The sequence below is a fragment of the Primulina huaijiensis genome, unplaced genomic scaffold, assembly GCF_012295235.1.
Source record: "Primulina huaijiensis isolate GDHJ02 unplaced genomic scaffold, ASM1229523v2 scaffold25443, whole genome shotgun sequence".
NCBI lineage: Eukaryota > Viridiplantae > Streptophyta > Magnoliopsida > Lamiales > Gesneriaceae > Primulina > Primulina huaijiensis.
Genome location: NW_027356198.1, coordinates 639,644 through 660,298, shown reverse-complemented (window position 1 = coordinate 660,298; position 20,655 = coordinate 639,644). Strand labels below are relative to the sequence as shown.

Sequence of the window (20,655 nt, the reverse complement as noted above, 5' to 3'; positions counted from 1 at the left end):
CGATAAAATATATTAAATCATTACACAAACCAAGTGGTGAAGAACGAATTAATTTTCTGAAACTACGAAGTAAACATAGTTGAAAGTCCTAAGAAACATTGTTAAGTTGGCAATGACTACAACTACAAAGAAACCAACAATTTCCATTTTAACTCATTGCATGCACCAGCTTTAATTTACACCCTAAAGCCGATTATTGAAGCCATATATATGATCATCTTAACCAGGAAATGTCGAAAATTACGCCTAGGAGCACGAAAACAAGCCTAAAAATCACGTTTAACTCGAGTAGAACTTCCCAGGGGAATAAAAACATCAAAACTTTCCCCGGCCATAGCAAAATAAAGGTGAAACACTTTTCTAGGCAGGCAATCAGGTGTGAAATCATGGGACCTGTTGATGCTCGAAAATCGACTATTAATCCAGTGCACGGTTCAAGAAGTCGTAGTTCAAGCCATTATGCAACATATTCCCCAGAAACAAAGATCCAAGCAGTCTTCACTCCTAGACCTGGAACGTCCCCCGACTCGTATTGCACTTCTTTTCATGTCATCTCATTATCCTTTATCACATGTATGGAGTTTTTTTCGTTACGCTACTTCATATTAGAGCAGATGACTCGGTATATAATCCATTTGCGATGCAGCGTAAACAACTTTTGGTTAACCCTCTATGCTTCTGATCTAGTGAGTGCAATAGTTTCCAGCTACAATATCATTGGTTACAAAGTGATGTTTGTCACTAAAACTCTATTTATATTCTTCTGTACTCACCCTTCAGCACTTAAGGGATCAAACTACCTTCGAGGGAACGAGCAAGTTCTATTGCCTCATATCCTAGAAGCAAATAAGACCAGAAAACAGCGTAAAATGGCAATGGAAAAATTGGAAAGAAGCTGCAGATTGATTCTTGAAGACATCTTGTACACGATTGATGCACAGAAAATTGAGGCTGCGTGTATCGTCTTAGGGATCGCGGTGTCGTGGAGAGTACTTTATGGACTCTTTATCTATTTGCTTCACAGATTCTATTCCATGAAAGACAGAGAATGAAGTTGGGATTATTTGGAGTTTGATTCTATCTTTCTTTAAGTCATATCTTTTGTGAGCATTAGAAAGTTTGAATTACTTGGTTTAATCAGCCTTGATTTTTCCACCAACAAATACTGTTTGAGATTTTAAAAAAACTCTTTCTTTCACCACATGCGTCGAGTGATTGCTGCAAATGCATGTGTGAAGGCCTCGTGACGGCCAAGATTTCGCTGCTGATTGCCTGAAAACGTCATTAAGACGATGGACGAGGTTTTAAAGCGAACGATCGAACCGGAACACACTTTCTAGTAGGGCTCGTGTTACCATTTTTGGTTGAGATGATTTCTTTCAAGGATGCTTCCTAGGCAGGGCTTAGTCAATTCCTCGGGTCGAAAAAAGTAGGAGGTAAATTAGCCATAATTAAATACTGCGACTAAAAAAAGAACACTACTTGCATAAAATTTCAAACATTATGTACAACCAACAGTTATCTTCTAATTGTGCCCATGACAATGGATGCTCATTCATAGCAAGGAAACACCTCTAATGTCCATACAACGACAATCAAAGACCAACCTTTTCCATGAAACAATAGGGGAGGAACATCGAACAAACACCGACCCCTTCTCACATCATTTCAGATGCTGTTTTATGGGAGCGATAGACTCGAATCTGGAATAGATAACAGCATAAGTTCATAAAACAAGAAATGTAGAAGAAAACTCACATGGATTAATTCAAGGGTTGTCGAAAGCTTGGAGGTCTAGAATCAAGAATGATTTCATAGCGATCTGAGATTATCACGGCAAATTAAATATAGATTAAAGAAACATGAGGCATCATTACTTGAGCAAATGCGTATATGGCTCGCAAAATCCTTGCGTAATCAGTTCCGAGCATCTGAATGACAACATCTGCCAGAAGGGTGCCCCACATCCTACACAAATTGAAAATGAATGCAAAAGATGAGACGGACAACCAAGAAAAACTGTATGCTGTATGATGAGATAATAATCTGAAGTAAATAGAATTTCTTAGAGCATGGTTGGTACAATGGGCCAAGTAACTGAGTAATGCTTCTGATCCCCAAATATCGAGTGGCCGCAACTTTAAGTCCCTGTTAAGTGCGCTTGGTATAAGAAAACACAACAATCAAACTTATTTTGCAGCTAGAGATAACAACATATTTATAAGATTGTCATTTAGAAAAAGAATTTAAGCACCCACGTTTGTTGATGATGGATTAAATTTCTAAATCATAGGAGCTGCTTTTCTAATTGTTAATACTATTCATGGGCGCCAGGCACAAAAGAACTCTGAAGTCTGGGTCAAGGCATCACTGGGACATTGACTATGGTTCCATAATTAAAGTCATATACAAAAAAGTGTCGCGGTGTATCTATTAAAATAGATACTGTATTTATTAAGTGGATATACTAACATAAAACAGATATTTACTGATATAAATGCAGATATGATGGATCATTATATTGCATTCACAATCTCTGTATTTAAGGAGATTGAAGTGAGCCTTGAGTATGAGCAAATAATTAAAACTTTGAGCACCCTGTTTATCTTGATTATATTGATGGGATTTGCATTAAGAAGCAAGTAAAGGATGCCATACAAATTCTTTTCAACGAGGAGAATTTCAAATGTCATAATATGTCATGTCTTAAAAAGAGCCACTAAGAAGAAATGCATCAAACGAAAGGACCAAAACGAGAATTTACATTGAACCAAAATAGCACTTAATCAACATTTTAAAAAAGCAGAAATAGAACACCTGTCTTGCAGCCAGCAATGCTGCCCCTGATTCTAGGTTAATAGCTGCCAACTGCCCGCCCTGAAAGAAAAAACTAAACGTAACATTCAGAACCAAAACCAAGGAAACCTACAACCATGGCATCTCAGCACTTTAACTGGCAAAATAACAGAAAGAGCTTGTGATAAGAACCTTTTTGATGACTTCTTTCTTTATTTGATATTTAGCAGCTTCTGAAAATACTTTTCCAGATAATGTCCCTGCCAACTGCAATGACATGGAAACTGCACAAGTGTTGAAATATAAATAAAATATAAAAACAAATTAACGCAATTGTCTCTTACCGATTCAAATAGTTTCTCCATGGTAAGCATCCCACCACTCTGAAGACTAAAATGAGTCAATATATAAAGCACAAAAATAAATGATGAAAATGGAAACTACACAACCTTTAGTATCAACGAACGAAGCTCTGTCGCTCCTATTCCTAGAGTTGCAAGCTGCTGTAACTTCCATTGGTTGAGTCCCATTTCTAGATGATTTAATCCATCGGAATTCGTTGAGCTACCATTTGTGCTGGGAAAACTTGCCAATCCTTCCCTAAGGAAAGCAAGGACCCAAAAAGCTTAGAACTTGGGATTTCAATAACAAGCGCACATATTTTCCACTGAATGTTCACATATTTATTTGTACACGAATGAAGATAATGTTGCAGCAAAACCTAGAACATTTCCATCAAGATTTTGAAACGGGACAAGAAATGGTTCACAAAATTTGAAGGGGATGTTAGAAGTCATCAGGATGAGAAGACCTAGGGAAAAGGGGCATTTAAGGCATGAAGGGGGAAGATCGTAATGCTGGTTACCAGGTATTACAAAGCTAATTCTTCTCCAACATAGATACATCGAAGCAATATTTTCTTCAGTGCCACTCAGACGAGGATGATAATGGGAGCAAATAAGTTTGCAAATGCAATACCGATTCTAAAAAAATTCACTGTTTCCACATAAAATCTGTTGAATGCGTATGACTGGCTTCATGCTCACCCTTTGCATCGACATAAAAGTTACAGGAGAAAAATGTATCTATCAATTCACACAAAATCATAGATAAAATAGAAAACAAGAAAAATTCAAACAGAAAATTCCAGGACAAAGTGACATCAAGATTAGATGACCAAAATATCAACATGATAAGAGAGCTACAACTAAAATTACACATAATGCTACCAAACAGAGAGTGAGAGAGTGCAATATTTACATAATTCAAGGACTAAAAAACATAAAACATGGTCATCGACAGGACTGGGGAGCTTATTCTGGGATAAATAGGAGATCCTCTCAATTTATAAAAAAAATAAAATAAAAACTTAGTATTTCAGATGCCTATTCGTTAAGGACGTGCCTAAAATGAAAGGTTGTCAAAAGCCTTAAAGATTAACAGATATGGGTAGATTTTCTTCATTTAAGACATCTTTATAAGTATCTGGCACGAGGTTGATGTGTTAAGTACTTCAATTTTCAGATTGCAAATTTTGCAAAGAATTAAAACCATAAAACAGAATAACTGTAGATTGACCATTTACAGTACATTGATTGCACAAAAAATGCACAAGAACATAGTACCTTCAGGATTGATCAGTTAGCAATATAAAGAAGCAATACTGATCCAGACCGAACACTGTACCTTTAGGTCAAAAAGAAAGAGAAAAGCTGTACCTTGAGTATTCTTGCAAGAGATGAAGAAATATTTCAACCTCTAGATCTTCAGCCAACAATTTGGTTGAGCAAGGTATGTTTAATTTTTTTCTCACTTCAAGCAAGGCGCCTCTATAAGTTGGTCTCCAACCTCTGTCAACAAATAAAACAAACCAGATTGTAATTTGGCTCAGAATCATAAATGTTATATGTAGATGATATTATTCATGAAATGCGAAAGTTAATGCTGCCCAGCTCTAACCATAAGCTTTGTCCTCTTGAAGAAGTGAAAACTAAACGAAAGAGCTTTGGTTGTAATAAGTTTCCCAAAGGGTTTTAGACATAATCAATGGAAGGTATTAATTATCTTTCTTCATACCGGCACTAATAGCATGAGAAGGTGCTCAGTTAGCGGCACATTTGATGTAGAATGAAAATACATAAGTAGAAGATAGTATAAGAAGAAGAGACTATAAGGCAGCAAGAGAAAAGGGGATGAGAGAAAAACTTTCGAATGAATAAAAAAGCTTGGGTGTCAAGAGGAAAGGGGATGAGGGAACTCCTCGTAACAACTTTGTCCATCATATTACTTGTTTGCTAATATGTGTGATCAATTGGTTTGATGAAAAAGTATCTCATTATAGAACGGGTTCGAAGCTCGTGGACTGGGTGATGCTTTGTGGAATCAAGAGTAAGCCCATGTAGAGGATAATTAAGGTTCATTCCGAAAGAGATAAATGTTTGTGATTACTGGGTGATGGCTACCCCTAGTACGAAATATGAAATAGATGGATACATGGATCTGGATGCAATAAGGGTAAAAGCAAATGTATAATGAGTTTAGTCAGGAATTACGCCAGCCAAAAGAGTATTGCGATCTATTGCAATATTCTGATCGATAAGGAAAGATATCCAAACTCTTTCATATAGATGCCCGCGATTTCTCCAATTCTTTACATTATGATGTGAATGCATTAAATATTAAAAACTAGATACAAAACTCTGTACAACCTCAAAGTTGACCTTGCATCGGCTGCAAGAAACAAAAATCTATCTTCAAGCATTGAAATAAAATTGTCCCTTTCATCTGGGTCTTCACTGATCATAACATAGTCTACCTCAGCTTTTCTTGTGATGGATTTCAGCAAAGGACTGAAATAACTGAGGTGAAACATGCAAAGGACAGAAAATAGAATAATGTAAGTGTGGTTGCCATAGAAATTCTCAACAGCCAAATTACGGTAATATACAAGCTACAATAGCATAAATAAAGCATATGCATCACCAAGCATGTTTAAAGAAAGACAACTAATGGAACCATAAGGTACACCAAAATGACGTGACCGTTAAAAGTTTCCAAATTATAAATGATATTCATCACCAAGCATGTTTAAAGAAAGACAACCAATGGAACCATAAGGTACACCAAAATGATGCGACCGCTAAAAGTCTCCCAAATAGAATGTACATATGCTAACATCCTGCAATTTGGACATATTCTAAAGCAAAATGTTTATAAGAAAAATCAAAGTCTAAATCTTGTTACACATTTCGATTAGTCAAGATCTTTAGTTCAAGAACATTGTTGAACAAAATCTCCAAACACCCTGAGTATAGCCATTCGACTATAAGAAGAAAAAAGATACATATTCACCTGGGTCCAAACAAAATTCTGTCAAGTTCATATAGTTCGGAATCAGTGGCAAGTTCAAGCACAGAACGAAGCTCCGGATCGTGAGCATTGCTCCCATTAACTTCTGTCAGTAATCAATCACACACACAAGAAAACTCAACACGAAGATTATGCTTCACAAAAAAATCGCGATTATCAGCAGAACTAAAAAAATTCGCAACCCGTGTAGTGAGTTGAAATTGAAGCATGAGGACGCCTCAACAAGATTCTTAAAGATGGCCCACGATTTATCTCACTCCTAAATGACTTTAGAGATAACTGAGAAAAATAATATCAATAGAAACTCAGTACAGTGTTTTCGTATTGAGGAAATAGGTAGGAAAAAAACTTGTTGAAAATCTTACCGGAGAAGTGAGAGTGGAAGAAGGATTGTGGTGGAGAGAGGATAGGGACTGGTAAGAGAGTGGTGGTGCAGTCGCCACCGTTGGCGTCGGAGACATTGGCTGCGCTTTCAGCATCACCACTTCCTCAGTCGGAGAGAGAGGCAGCCAGTGTGTGGCAGAGGTCAAAGGCCAAGTCCAATTCATGAATTTATTACGTGTCCTTTTCTAAATATTTTATGTGTTGAAATTTAATTTATTTATTTTAAAAAATTGGCGTATCTTTAAAAACCTATGCTTAAGTTTCAGATAATTTTCAACATAAACTTTTATTTTATCTTTAAGTTATTTTTAAACGATATCGTCTCACGAATCAATTTTATGTCATGAATCTATTATTTAATTCGATACATTCAATTTTTTTTACCAAAACTTATTTTTTTCTTTAACAAACATTAGGATGAGAAAAAAAGATTTGATAAATTTTTTAAAAATGAATTAAAAAACGCATTAAAAATTAACTTTTTAGTTATTTTTGAACTTTCATATGCGGATTCTTTGAGTTAATATAAAAATCTAATACTAATGTATTTTAATTTTATTTATTTTAAAATAACAAATCCATAAATAGGAAAGCACAAAACTGACCATCGTTAGGCAAACCAAGTTATTGAAATCATGAACAAGAAAATTAATGAACATATAAACATTTTTACATAGATGAGTGCCTATGAGACGTCATCTTCATCCAAGTGAAGCTTATACAATTCACGTGGAGTAAATGATACATACAAAATAACGAAATATATTGCAACATTCACATCAAAGAATTTCATCACAAATAAGAATAGCCTAACTAGAAATAAAAATACTATTGTAATGCAAAGGGAGAAAGACTGGAGTACATGGTCCAAATATCACAAACCGGCAGAGACAAAGGACGTCGGTCAAGACAATATCCCGCGCAGAAATCACAAGCCGGCGGAGACAAGGCCGTGCAATGTAACGATACCAATCAAGACATTATGGTCACCGATGACGGGCAAGAACTGCACCGCTGATGGGGGAGACTCCATCTTCTGCATTGCTACCACTGCCATTGCATCCGGACTGATTGTCCTTGGGTTCCTGTAACACGAGTGAAGTTGTAACTTCAATTCACAACAGCCACGCAACGCAGTAGACATGTTTGGAACCTTAAAAGTTTATAAGAGGAATGATGTTTATATGAAATCAAATCTTAAAACGCATGGATCTGGAGCTATGGGGAAAGAACACCTTTCAAGTCACAGCCACTGGTTTGATGCTAGTACGACAATACACATACACAAAATTAAAAAATACGTGGTCAAATTATATATAAAGCTCTGGTTCCTGCCTGCAACAGAAGATGTACCATGAAACTAAATATTAAAACCCTTCTGGTTTTATCAACTGAGCTTTTTTGTGATACCGATTCGACCTTGATTATCATCATATCAAAACTACTTCTTCCGACTCTGAAGTTAGCACAACTTAAGAACAACGCTGTGATAACAGCAAGAACTTCAAAATGGTGCGAACAAATGAATCCGAGACGCACTTCTCTTCTTTACATGTTCTAATGCAACTATGATTCCTCATAAATAGGAATCAGTGTGAAAAAATGGTTTTACCTGTTACACATCTCTCCCACAGTGAGCTTGAAGATTCCCTCACCGCTGGCTTTCAATGTGCGACGCAGATCTCCATCAGTAAACGTACCGAGCAGATGATAATCATTATCTATAACAAGAAGACATCCACAACCTTTGCTGCTCAGCTCAACCAGCTGATCCATTATCAAATCCCCTTCCCTGCATATCGGTAGCTCTTCTCCCTTCTTCATAAGATCCTTCACCTACAACACAAAGTGAGCAATTTAAGTAGGTACCAGAAATAAAATGATGCCGTCTCAAATCGTTATTATACACATACTCGTATGCAAATTATATAAAAACAGAAATTTAATCAATCCATACACAACAACCATGAAATAAATAGCAGAATATCCCTATTCAAGTTTCTACGACCATTCTACTACCACCACTGAAGTGCCGAATCGTTTTCGCTTTCTCTCATTTTTTATCATACTTAAAATTTTTACCTCCTCTGGAACATCTAGTTTTCTCAAGAAAGCCCACGTCCAGCCAGATTAAAAAATAGCCTAACAGTCCATAATGCACTACTTACCGCCAGATAACTCAGTCCAAGTTCCTTCATTTCACAAGATCAAGCTAAACCAAACAACAAACACCTCAAGGCATGGATAGAAAGGTCATTTTAGAAAATGCTTCCTGTTGTTTAGGTGAGATTAAAGAATTGGAAATTAGACATTTTAGAAAAGCCTGGAAATAGTGCTTTTCTTTTTAAATTGTCACGTCCGCACTAGAAACTTAAAGATATTCTAAGTAGGCCGCACTTATTAAATATTTTTCCAATCAATTAGTTTTGTATCCAAGCTAACCTCTCAACCGACAATTTTCAGAATCATAACATGAAACTGAAAGAAAAGATAATAAATTAAAATTCACCTTGAAAATCAAAGTCTTCCCGATTCTTCCAGCAGGATGATTCGCCGCATACATTTCTTTGCTCAAATTCCTGGCTCCCATCAAAGCAATCGCGACAGTATCCCCAAAAACCATCTGGATAGCCGTCGATGTGACGGGTGCTAGATCGAACGGGCACAATTCACGCTGCAGAGGCAAATTCACGTTCAGATCACACAATCCCATGAGCCCATTTGGCGTCACCGACGTAACAGATATCAAATAGACTCCCTTGGCCTTAACGCAAGGCACAAGCTTCAACAACTCCTCAGAATTCCCGCTTTTGCTGAAGAGGACCAACAAATCTTGGGATGATAAAATGCCGATATCTCCATGAAGCGCGTCCACGGGGGATAAAAACCCGGATCTGATTCCGAGAGAAACCAACGTCTGCGAGATCTTTTGGGCAACAAATCCAGATTTCCCAACCCCGGAGAAGAAAATGGTGCCCTTGGAATCAAGAAGAGTTTGCGTGAAGGCGAGGGTTTGGGACAGATCGAGGTTTTGAAAAAAATAGTTGAGGTAATTTTGCTGGGATTTGAAGAGATTGAGCAAATGGGCTTGGTCTAATGTGGTTAACTTCTCTCTGTTCTCGTCTTGAAGTTCGAAAAATGGCGGAGAAAGAGACCCCATTTTCGCTCTCCTTAGATAGGAGAAGAGTTATCGGGGGAGGCTTTTCGCGGGAGTTGGTTTTGTGGGAATTAAATCAATTTTTTAATTAATGTATAAATTATTTTAAATATTACTTGAGTATGTGAATATGCTAAAAAAATTCTCGACAGATGTATGTATGTATGATAAGAGTACATAAAATAATACAAATTTCTTTTTAGAGTAAAATCTTAGAATTGATATATAGACTTGTTTTGTGTTTGGTGTAGAAAAAAAATTTCACGATTTCGATGCAAAATAAGTATATAACATGATAAAATGTATTTATAATAGATGATCTAGCTTATGTTTTTTTTTTTTTTTTGAAGGAAATCTAGCTTATGTTAAGTGTGTAGTAAGTCTCGATACAAGATACGTGTCTTTCGTTGCATCCCGATATCTGTTGAAATTTTCCAGCCATCAAATCGGAGTGGTCTCTTATGACGTTAAGTTCAGGTTATCAAGGTGTTTGGCATTTGGTTTATGCATTTAGGCTGCGTTTGGTAGATAGGATTAGGTAGGATTGATTAATTTATCACACTTTATCCTGCGTTTGTTACGATTTTTATTTATCCAGCTCAATCCCTCCTACAAGTGATTAGGTGGTATTACGTGTGATTAAATAATACCTCCTTCCTCCGAAGGATTATTAATCCCTCCTCTATCCCTACTCTCTTTCCAATTTTACCCTTTCTTCCTTCACCGCTATTGAACCACCTCGGCTGCCGGATCGCCGCCGCCGGACCGCCGCCCTCGCCCTCGCCGGAAATTCACACAGCCGCCGCCGGACCACCGCACTGCCGTCGCCGGACCGCTGCCGCCGACTTCGCCGAACCTTGCCGGACCGCCGCCGGACCTCGCCGCCGTCGCCGGAAATTCGCTGCCGCCGCCCTCGCCAGAAATTCGCCGGACGCCGTCGCCGGACCACCGCAGAGCCGTCGCCGTTGGACCGCCGCCATCGGAGTGGAAGAAGAAAAATAAAAGAAGGGCAATTTTATACTTTCATCAAAAATTTCAAAATTATCCTATACTTAAAAATCTTACCAAACATATTACCATACATTATATTTCTACAACAATCATTTTCTTTATCATTTACATACTAATCATTAGTTTATTTTATCCTGCAACCAAACGCAGCTTTAGAGTATTGGAATACTGACTATTGTATTGGTTAGTTTAGTACTATTTTATGAGATAGTCCAGTATAGTTGTATCTTATCACTTTTTACCAAATTTTAATGAAATTTTCATTAAAAAAAAAGTTATAACTTAAAAAAACAATTAAATAAATAAAAATTTGTAAGTGTTTTCGTGTAAAAAGCAAAAAAAAAAATGTTTAGTGTTTGGATAAATATTGAAAAATACTTTGGTTTTTATTTTTAAGTAAAATTAAAAGCAAAAGTCCATAAACATTAATTTCTAAAAAAACAATTTTTATGTAACGTCGAGCACGAGTTTTTTTAGTGTGCTTACGTCCTCAGTCACACACACCCTGAGAAACTTATCGGGCGTCACTCATCCAAAAATTGTCTCAAGTTAAACATGTTTACTTTGAAGTTCTTATGTGAAGAGCACCCGAAAAAAGACGCGTCTTGTTGATATAAGTAGTACCTATCAAATTTTGTATGTCTTTTTATTCTGGTGTGAGGTCGGTTCACTCATACGTCATTGATGGAGTTTCCATCTTTAAGGTATTAATCACTCATATTGTGGATCGTGCACTAGACTCATATTGCAAAGCCAACTCCTTGCTCAACTGATTCCTGGTCTTCTCGTCTGGATGGGGACATTCTTTGAACATTCTACACACAAAAACTCAGCGTCGTCGAAATCTAATTTTGTTCAAGAATAAAGAAAGAAACTTATTTTTCTCCCCGATTTTCTAATAAAATCTAATAAAAATAAATTCTATCTATCAGTAAATTAGTTTGTGTGTGTGTGCGCACATGCAGTTGAGTTAGCAAATAATAATAAAAGTCTCTTTTTTATTTATAAAATATCCCAATTTACAATTGCATTAGTTATACATATATAATAAATTATCATCATTAGCAAATTATAAAGAAAATAATTACTGGTGGTGTCCACAAAGGACAGCTGTGGTTGGGACTCTGATTCATATGTTTTCTATTTGTTTATTGAAATTTGAATATGTGTATCTTTTAGTATCGATTGATGCTAAGTGGTTTTTACTTCATATCCAGTCGTGTACGAGTCTACTCCTGCCGCTTTCATTTACGGCCATCTTGGTTGATGCATGTTATTCAGTTTGCCACTTTTTTACTTGACAAGTATGGAAAATATTGAGTTAAAATCAATCTCCCCTCCCCCCTCCCTAGCTCATTAAATTTTGTAATATACATAGAGCCAGAATTTGCTGGAGTTTTTCCGGGCTATATTCATCAAATCAAAATTATATTTTCTCTCTGTGTGTGTGTGTGTGTGTGTGTGTGTGTCTGCAGTAATGTCGCTTCATGGGAGCCCTGCTCTGGTCTGAATATTCCGTCATTTCTTGCTGGTGCTGCTGATTTTTGAGGCCACAAATTTTGTGTTCAGCTTGTTTCGATGCATAAAAAGTTAATTTTTTCACCAAGAAAGAGGTATGTATATGGTTTTACAAGCATATATCTCATGGTATAATACTTTATAAATGCAATGATGGACTATTCCATTTCAAAATGGGTGAGCAGTGATCATATATGATTGCTGAATTACCCATCCTGCAGATTTTATCGGTTTTGATATCCGAATGGTGTTGCTTCTAATGTATTAGTATGGTGTTCTTGATTATTGCATCTTTCAGAATGATGATATTATTTCTATTTTTGTCGCACAATTTCAGAGACACAGCACATAATTATAAATCGATACTGGCTTCAGGATTCATTAAGGACTTCCGGTCACCAGATGTAAACAAAGTATGTCATTCTAATGGGACACTCATCAATGCTGTACACTCAAAGCCTCTATCAAAGGGGACACAAAACAACCCACCAGTACCATACATATGCGTAAAATGCCTTAACAAATACCGAGCTATGTCAGCTGGACCACAAATATAGATCAAAGGGAGGAAACAAGTAAAATTTATGTCATCTATAAAGAATATGGCTATTGACAAAGTAATTTGTTATAAATCAGAATAGAGAGTCTCCTGCCTTTGTTTTCCTTAACAATAAGTCCTTAGCTTCATTGATCTTGGAAGCCAGATAATGGCTACCACCAGCATCCGGGTGGTTCGCTACCATCACTCTCCTATGAGCCTCCTTGATTTTCTCCAGTACGGCATACTCCCTATTCGTAATATAGATGGTATATAATTAAGCATTTCTTAGACAAAAATATATGAATTAGAGAACTCTAATTTTGAGATTGAGCATGAATTATGTGGCTCTCTGGTGATGCAGAACAAGCACCAATCCACTCTGAAAAAGGAACGGAGTCTAAAGGCTTTACCTCACTCCAAGAATCAATGCCGCCTCTCGTCTTGTCATCACATGTTCAAACCCTCCAGGATAAAATCTACGAGAACGTGGAACAACTGGGCGAGCTTTAAATGCTTGCCATGCTCTTATCAAGTACCTGGCCCCCAAAGCTGCGGTTCCAACAGTAGCTCCAATTATCATAGGAGATTCCTGAAAGCAAAAAAGGTGAGTAGTATGGGGGAGACGCTTTATTTCTCATTGTTGCAACAAAAACAACAAAGCAGGCCATAGAAAAGTGGAGATTTCATGTTCCTTCATCTGCTTTCAAGATTCTACTAGGTTGGTCTGGGGCCTATGGGCGTATGACAATCAATCATTTTTAAGTCAAAACTAATAAGTGCTTATTTGTATTTCAACTCATTGAAGGAATTGTTTAAAACTGGTTTCATGCACTAACCAAAAATTCCCTCAAAAACAAATTGACAATAAAATAATGCTAACAATGGAAACTAATGCTTTTATGTGTGAGATGCAAACATGTACAGAGGGTGGCTTCAATACCGTTAAGAACAATATATGACCGTGTTTTGATCCACAAGTTACAAATAAAAAACTTGAGGTGAAAAGTCCTTGTTTTGGCTAGATCTCTCAAGCAAACATGCTTCAAATTCCAACTCAAACTCATTGACTGTCTCAATCAACAGCAGATGTAGTGAAAAAACAAGATTCACATAAGACTCTCCCTCGAGTAAGTACATCGATCTCATCAAGCTAAAATTCTATAATAACCGAATCATAGGATGCAATTATATACCATCATGAGAATGTCATGTATTATAATCTAAGCCATCTTGTAATTCTTTAACAGAAGCTCAAAAATGATCCCACCTTGATTTAAAAATAAAACAGTAAACAAAATTTAAAGGGATTGAAGAAAAAGGTCCAAAAACATACCATCAATTCGAGAAACCGAGAACAACGACGGGTTCAAATCAAGCAAACACCTTCACCGAGGAGGAACCGAATACAATGAGAAGAATGGTGTATGAAACTGTTGGCTGGTCCAAGAAACTCAAAAAGGGAGGCCTGATTCAAGCTTGTTTTGGAGGGATTTAACCTTAAAATTCTTGTGTTATGCATGTACTGTGTATGTAGGGTGGAGTAGGGGGCAAGATATCGAATTGGGAAGGCGGCGGCGGTTCTTTGGATTTTGACGAGTCGTGCGTTTGACTAATCCTAGACCATGAAACGGATGCGCCGGACCGGGTCGGGTTTCCAGAACCATCAGCCGATCTGTTTATGTTACGCGACTAATCTCGATGTCATGGTTTAGCAAATTAAACCTCTATAATTTTTATATAGAAATAATTTCCAATCTATCAAAAATTTATAAACTCTCTCCTTTACTCTCACCAAATAATTAATTATTTCGTAACGCAAACAACGAATTTATCTACGACTATATATATATCGACCCTCCTAACCCCGTCCCTCTATCAAAGGATTCGCCTGCCAATTTGACAATTCGAGAAAACTTCAACTCAACCCAACTCGTTTCCGGTTGCGGTTTAAAGATAACTCACCAATTTTTTTCAAAAAAAAAACTAATAAAAACAAATTTCACACCCATCTTTAAAATCATATCGTCATATTCTTAAATAAACATTTTCAGATATTCGTTGAAATTGAATATTCACATTACAAATAAATAGATCATACACTTGAAAATTGACATATCAAATGATACATTAAATATCATTAGAAAATACACAACAGACGTTTATTTTTTTATTAACCATGAAAGATGATAAATGATAGTTTATTTTTTATGTCCATTCCCAATGAGTGGTGGTAATTAACTCGAAGCTTACATAGTTTCCTCTTGCTACAAGTTTTTTTACCAGGCATGATTGTAACACATAATTTATTTAATTAATATGGTTTATATGCTACTGTTTTGTCCATGAGTTCACTCAACGTGCATCGAAATATAGCATCTACGAGTTCAATGAAAAAGAAAATATATGAATTTGTTTATATATGTTTCTATTTCAAAAAAAAAAGACAAGAACCCTAAATACATCTCCTTGTGAATTGTTAACCTAGTCAAAAACAAATAAAAAAAATAGCAAAAACTCATGTGAGATAATATCATAGGTTAATTTCGTGAGATTAATCTCTAACTCGATCCGATACATGAAAAAATATTATTTTTTATACTAAAAGTATTACATTTCACTCCAAATATGATTCGAGTTGATTTGTATCAAGTAAAAATACCAATAAAATCGTCTCACAAAAAATCTACTAAAAAAAATTACAATTCATCAATTTTATGTTATGTTTATCACGTTTTTTTTAGTAATTAGATTTGTTCGCAACTCTCGATGTCTACACAACCAACTATCTGTCTCTACTTTATTAAGACAAAGATATTTTGATTTGAGGTCGTTAGTCGAGTCCACTATATATAATACACACTGTTAGTTGTCTCTTTCATTCATAGATCTTGTTACTATATACGTACCCTTTACCCAACCTTTTACGTATGAGATTTTGCATGGATTATGGATATTTAATTTTAGACAGTATTTAGAGATATATATAAATCTGCTGAAATCAAAAATAATTTATTTTAACTTCAAAATAGATATGATATTTGTGACAAGATAGAACTAACCGGATATCCACTGAATTTACTGGTTGCTGCTGATCGATGTTAACTAGGAAGCTAGATACCAAGTCTTTAATTATTGTTATATTTTGCCCCCACCTTGCCATGACTTTTAAGCTCACTAGCAGTCTATTCCCACCACAGGCCCACATATGAATGTGACACCTAATAAAATGAAGCACTGAATATGTTTAAGCAATGCAGCCATTTACAAATTGACCTCAGAATTGTTCGAGTTTGCTGAATAAGTAAATATTTGATTAATTGATTTTTTTCTATCAACGTTTATCTGTTTTATAAAGATATCCGGTACGATTTATTTTATTAATGTAATTTGTAAACTACTACGTTAGCTCGAAAGTTTACTAAGTGAACATCGAAAAATATCGGTTGCAATTCACACGCTATAATAATAATAATATAAAAGTAATAATAATGGAGAATAGACAAATAATATATATATATATATATATATATATATATAATTAAATCCTCAACACAAACTCCATAAGAAAAATATATAAGTTCCACGAAACAGAAGTCAATACCCGAACCATACATTATTTATCGCTGCTAAACTAATATCAAACTTGAACAGAAGAACAAAACTGCCACTAACCCTAATGAAAGGGAAAGAAAATGGAGAGGTCCACTTCAAGAAATACAGGTAATGGTTCGTTCTTGACTCCTATTTCAACTTATTATATTAATGAAGGGTTCTTTTTCTTTTTTTTGGTTCAAGACAACTTTTAACTGAGAGATTTAATAGTTTCTGACTTCATTCAATACCGGCTTCCTCAACTAACCCAATGTTGCTAACAGATGACTCGGAAAGATTGTGTTTCTTGAAATGTTAACTGGCGGGAATATCAGGAAGTGGTGCAGTTCAAGGCGGATTTAATCTGGTGGACAGTGTTGCCAATAAGGTTATTAATTGTTGCGACAGATTCGGCGGTCATTCCCGAGGATTGCATGCCACTCACAAGTATTTGAAATATTACTGTTATGAGTGAACCTGAGGATTCGGTAGCGATGACGGGTGTGGAGCTAGTTGAAGCTCCGTCACCTCCTCCCTCTGCGGAATGGAGGTGATTAGGCTGGCCACTGGGGGATATTGTGAAACCGGACGGGAGTAATGGGATGTAGGAAGGGTCGTCTCCGCTAATTGCGATTTCGATGGCTGGTATATCGACAGGGCAGTACGCGATGAGTGAGCCGGAAGCGTCTATGCAGCTTTCTTGGAGGATTAACGTATTGTTTTGGCCAGCGTTGAACGCCTGTTTCAGAATTCAGAGTTAGATATGCGACAGGCTTGAATGCTTTTTTGGGACAAAAATGATGCATTTTGATCGTTAATGTCTAAATAGCGTGTTGAAAGGAAAACGAATGGTTGAAGAAATGAAATATACCCGAAGAACAGATATGCAGTTCCCGGGGTCAGAACCATTTGCAATGTGAGCAACCTCTTGAACCGGATTTTGATTTGAGAGAACATCCCACTATAATTTTAAAATGAACTTATTAGAATACATGATGCAAATATTTCCAATGTAATCAGCTCGAGTTGTGCTAAATTACCTGAGGTCGAGTTCTCTCGTCCCTGAGAAAATTGAAAACGTTCTGCGGAGAGACAGGAAGCCAGAGAGTAGCGGCTGCACAAAGCACGACACCGCTGAGCTGGCCAGGATCAGTGCTCTTATGAGACGTGGCTCGGACTTCAAACTCATTTAATCTTGATATCGTGGTCCATTGTTGGCCATTCGAAGGGTTGATGCTTGAACAGAAGCTTTTCACCAACCTTTGTGCAAGTTTCACCATGCTTCTTTTGCCTTCGGCTGAAGAAGTCACTATCAATACACGACAATGTTACCATTAACAAAAAGATAACCAAAGGCACATTGTCTTTTGCATTTTTGCTTCATAAATCAAGACATAAATTTTCTCCTGATTTACCGCCTCCACCAAAATCTGTGGTTGAACTCCCAGTAACCATCAAACAAGCAGATCTTTCAGAAATCCTTTGAAGAGTAGAAAGCCATCTTTCGGCTCCAAAAGCCACTCCGTTTCGAATAAGGTCTCTATAAAGTCCATGAACCGGAACTTTGTCTTCTATCTCCCAATGTTCCATCCAAGAAACCTTCATTAATAATGCATACAAATTTTACTTGATATCAATTATAAGAGCAAGGACTAAAGTAACTATAATGAATTTCGTGTTAAATTTTACCTTAGAGTAACCATTTGGCATCTCTTGTATCAAGCATCCAGAAGGAAGCTTGTGAGCTTTGCACGAAGAAGTGAATTGGCTCTCTTGTTGAGGGAGATCATAAGAAACATCGATTACAGCCCAAGTGCCTTGCTTGATCTCCTGACATAAGCGAAGAAAATAGAGTTGTCTAATTGGTAGCAATGCTGTAAGCATTTGCAATTCTTCATACATCTGTGATATGAAGCAAGTAATCTGAGAATCAGAGACACACCACAGAAGAAACATACAAATTTAAGGGGGAGGAAAAAAATTCACTATGCACTAATCATGATCATATGTTTATTATTACCAACTGCAATGTGCCACTTTGGCTTCCAAGAATTCCAGATGATATCACGCATATAGTCGTTGCCCTCGAAATGATAGTCGGAAACATTTCAACCCATTTATCCTGTCAATACTTTTACAAATTACACCATTGAACCAGGAACTTCAACGTGACTGGCGGATCCGAAGGCAGGTGAGGGAAGTGATCGTCCCACAAAACAAACAAAAATCCTTTACGTTGCGTATGTATATTTTTAAAAAAAATATAATTCTTGCCCCCCTCATCCTCCAAATTTCTGAACCACGCCTGTTCACATATAAAAAAACATGAAAACTAAACTAACCACATCCATAAACTTGTCAACCAAAGCCAAACCATTCATTATCACGACACCAGAAGCTCTCGAAGCTTCCATCCGTGCCTCTGGATTTCTTAAATGACTATTAGGCCTTGGGAAAAATCTCTCGTAGTTTTCGGAAACAAGAATCTCCCTACCATCTGTTGTGGACTTAACCCAAAGAGGCTCATTGCTCTGCAAGAGCCTAATAAATTCATTCATGGCATTGGTTGCCATTTCTGTCATGACAGATTTATCCATTTCTGAAATGCTCACTGGAGGGAAGACTAAACTCGGCATTACATTTGATGAACTTCCCGAAAGAAGATCAAGATCGAGGGAAGGGCCGGGAACTAAACCTCCGTGACCTCCAAAACTTGCTATGGGTAAATCCCATGAAGATACATGAATAGGCAGCGCTGATGGGAGTTGTGAAATAGGCCGGCCGATATATTTTGACGCAATACTTGAGACACGGTCCAGCTATAAATCGTACAAACACANAAAAAAAAAAAAAAAAAAAAAAAAAAAAAAAAAAAAAAAAAAGAGGTCGATAAAATTGGATATCATAAAATCTAATGAAGTTTTTTGGGATATTACTTAAGAAATGAAACATTCCAGACCTCTTCTTTCAAGAAGGCATTTTCCATTCGCAGTTTTTGCTCATCAAAGTATGAATCTTCAACTGGAGGGCCTCCACAAGAGGGACAGATCACATTCTTGAGGGCTTCTCTAATTGCTATATTTTCACATCTAATCTTATCATTTTGTGCTCTAAGCGCGCAGTTATCTGCTCTTTCATGTTGTGTCTAAACAAAATTACAATTAAAAAGAGAACATAACTAAGATCGGTTACCAGGGAAGGGAATAAATTATTTCGACCTATTAAAAATAAAACTAATTACCTTCGTCTGAGTCCTTCGATTTTGAAACCAAAATTTGATCTGCCTAGGATGCAAAGCCAACTCCTTGCTCAACTGATTCCTGGTCTTCTCGTCTGGATGGGGACATTCTTTGAACATTCTACACACAAAAACTCAGCGTCGTCGAAATCTAATTTTGTTCAAGAATAAAGAAAGAAACTTCTTTTTCTCCCCTATTTTCTAATAAAAATAAATTCTATCTATCAGTAAATTAGTTTATGCGTGTGTGTGCACATGCAGTTGAGTCAGCAAATATACACGGTGCAAGGAAGAAGAAGAATAAGAAGAGAAAGGCATACGATTCAAGGATCTGAATTTGATGAGTCGTGTGGCGATGGTAACGTTTTCTCCTCCGATGAGAACCGGAGGCATCGGGGTGGTCTCCACCACTTGAGCCGCCACCGCCGCCGACGCTAAACTCCATCGATGATTCTTTCAGCTCACCAGAAGAAAAATCTCCGACCCGCGAATTTGGAAGTAGTAATAAAAATGATATTAAAAGCATTCACACAGCAGCAGTACTTGTAAAGAAGAAGCTCCAGCGGATTACAAGATATTCCCATAATATAACTGTAATAACTATACTTACTATAATAACACAGTAATCATCATTTAAGGTACGTTTGATAGAAAAGATTAAATCTTTTTTTTTCTCAAAAAAGAAAAGATCATACGCCGTAAGGTATATGTATCAGAACTTTATCATTTATATCTTAGAAAATTTTGGGTGCTCGCGATTTATCTTCAAGATGCATTGAAAAAAAGAGAAAAAAATAAAAAAAATGATATGGGATCTGTATCAGAAAAGTATATGGATTCTGGGCGGAGATTAGCAATGGTTAAGGCACCAGCCATGATTTCATTTTTGGTAGCTTAGATTCAGTAACGCTCGCACCGGAAGATGAGATTTAATAATCTTGCTTACATACACATGTGTATGTACGCATGCGCATATATACATATATATATATATATAAATATATATTGCTTGTATGTATATATGTATGTATGTGTGTGTGTGTGTGTGTG

General features: G+C 36.6%; 4 protein-coding genes across 7 annotated transcripts; all 4 read right to left on the bottom strand.

Annotated features, from left to right (window-relative positions):
• Positions 1–1,465: 1,465 nt before the first annotated feature.
• On the bottom strand, positions 1,466–6,720 carry LOC140967541 (uncharacterized). Of its 4 annotated transcripts, none has more exons than XM_073428127.1 (12): positions 6,531–6,720; positions 6,348–6,444; positions 6,148–6,250; positions 5,505–5,654; positions 4,515–4,646; positions 3,246–3,396; positions 3,141–3,179; positions 2,989–3,063; positions 2,818–2,877; positions 2,084–2,148; positions 1,878–1,968; positions 1,466–1,703 (listed from the first exon to the last, which is right to left on the bottom strand). In XM_073428127.1, exons 1-12 carry the CDS (start codon positions 6,711–6,713, stop codon positions 1,659–1,661), a joined length of 1,191 nt encoding a protein of 396 aa, XP_073284228.1. In that variant the 5' UTR covers positions 6,714–6,720; the 3' UTR covers positions 1,466–1,658. The 4 variants fall into 4 exon arrangements, with proteins under 4 accessions (XP_073284228.1, XP_073284230.1, XP_073284229.1 ...); XM_073428129.1 differs by having other exon boundaries at positions 5,517–5,654; XM_073428128.1 differs by having other exon boundaries at positions 6,148–6,247.
• A 473-nt stretch (positions 6,721–7,193) lies between these two features.
• Positions 7,194–9,773, bottom strand: LOC140967479 (probable arabinose 5-phosphate isomerase). Its single transcript, XM_073428021.1, has 3 exons — positions 9,059–9,773; positions 8,162–8,385; positions 7,194–7,634 (listed from the first exon to the last, which is right to left on the bottom strand). Exons 1-3 carry the CDS (start codon positions 9,707–9,709, stop codon positions 7,478–7,480), a joined length of 1,032 nt encoding a protein of 343 aa, XP_073284122.1. The 5' UTR covers positions 9,710–9,773; the 3' UTR covers positions 7,194–7,477.
• Positions 9,774–12,173: 2,400 nt separating this feature from the next.
• On the bottom strand, positions 12,174–14,283 carry LOC140967610 (mitochondrial import inner membrane translocase subunit TIM14-3-like). Its single transcript, XM_073428223.1, has 3 exons — positions 14,110–14,283; positions 13,187–13,365; positions 12,174–13,024 (listed from the first exon to the last, which is right to left on the bottom strand). The coding sequence occupies exons 1-3, from the start codon at positions 14,110–14,112 to the stop codon at positions 12,868–12,870; spliced, it is 339 nt and encodes a 112-aa protein (XP_073284324.1). The 5' UTR covers positions 14,113–14,283; the 3' UTR covers positions 12,174–12,867.
• A 2,026-nt stretch (positions 14,284–16,309) lies between these two features.
• LOC140967471 (homeobox-leucine zipper protein HDG11-like) lies at positions 16,310–20,589 on the bottom strand. The gene is made up of 10 exons (XM_073428007.1): positions 19,926–20,589; positions 19,609–19,726; positions 19,327–19,512; positions 18,710–19,186; positions 18,388–18,489; positions 18,057–18,269; positions 17,783–17,966; positions 17,408–17,676; positions 17,239–17,328; positions 16,310–17,106 (listed from the first exon to the last, which is right to left on the bottom strand). Exons 1-10 carry the CDS (start codon positions 20,129–20,131, stop codon positions 16,699–16,701), a joined length of 2,253 nt encoding a protein of 750 aa, XP_073284108.1. The 5' UTR covers positions 20,132–20,589; the 3' UTR covers positions 16,310–16,698.
• Positions 20,590–20,655: the final 66 nt, after the last annotated feature.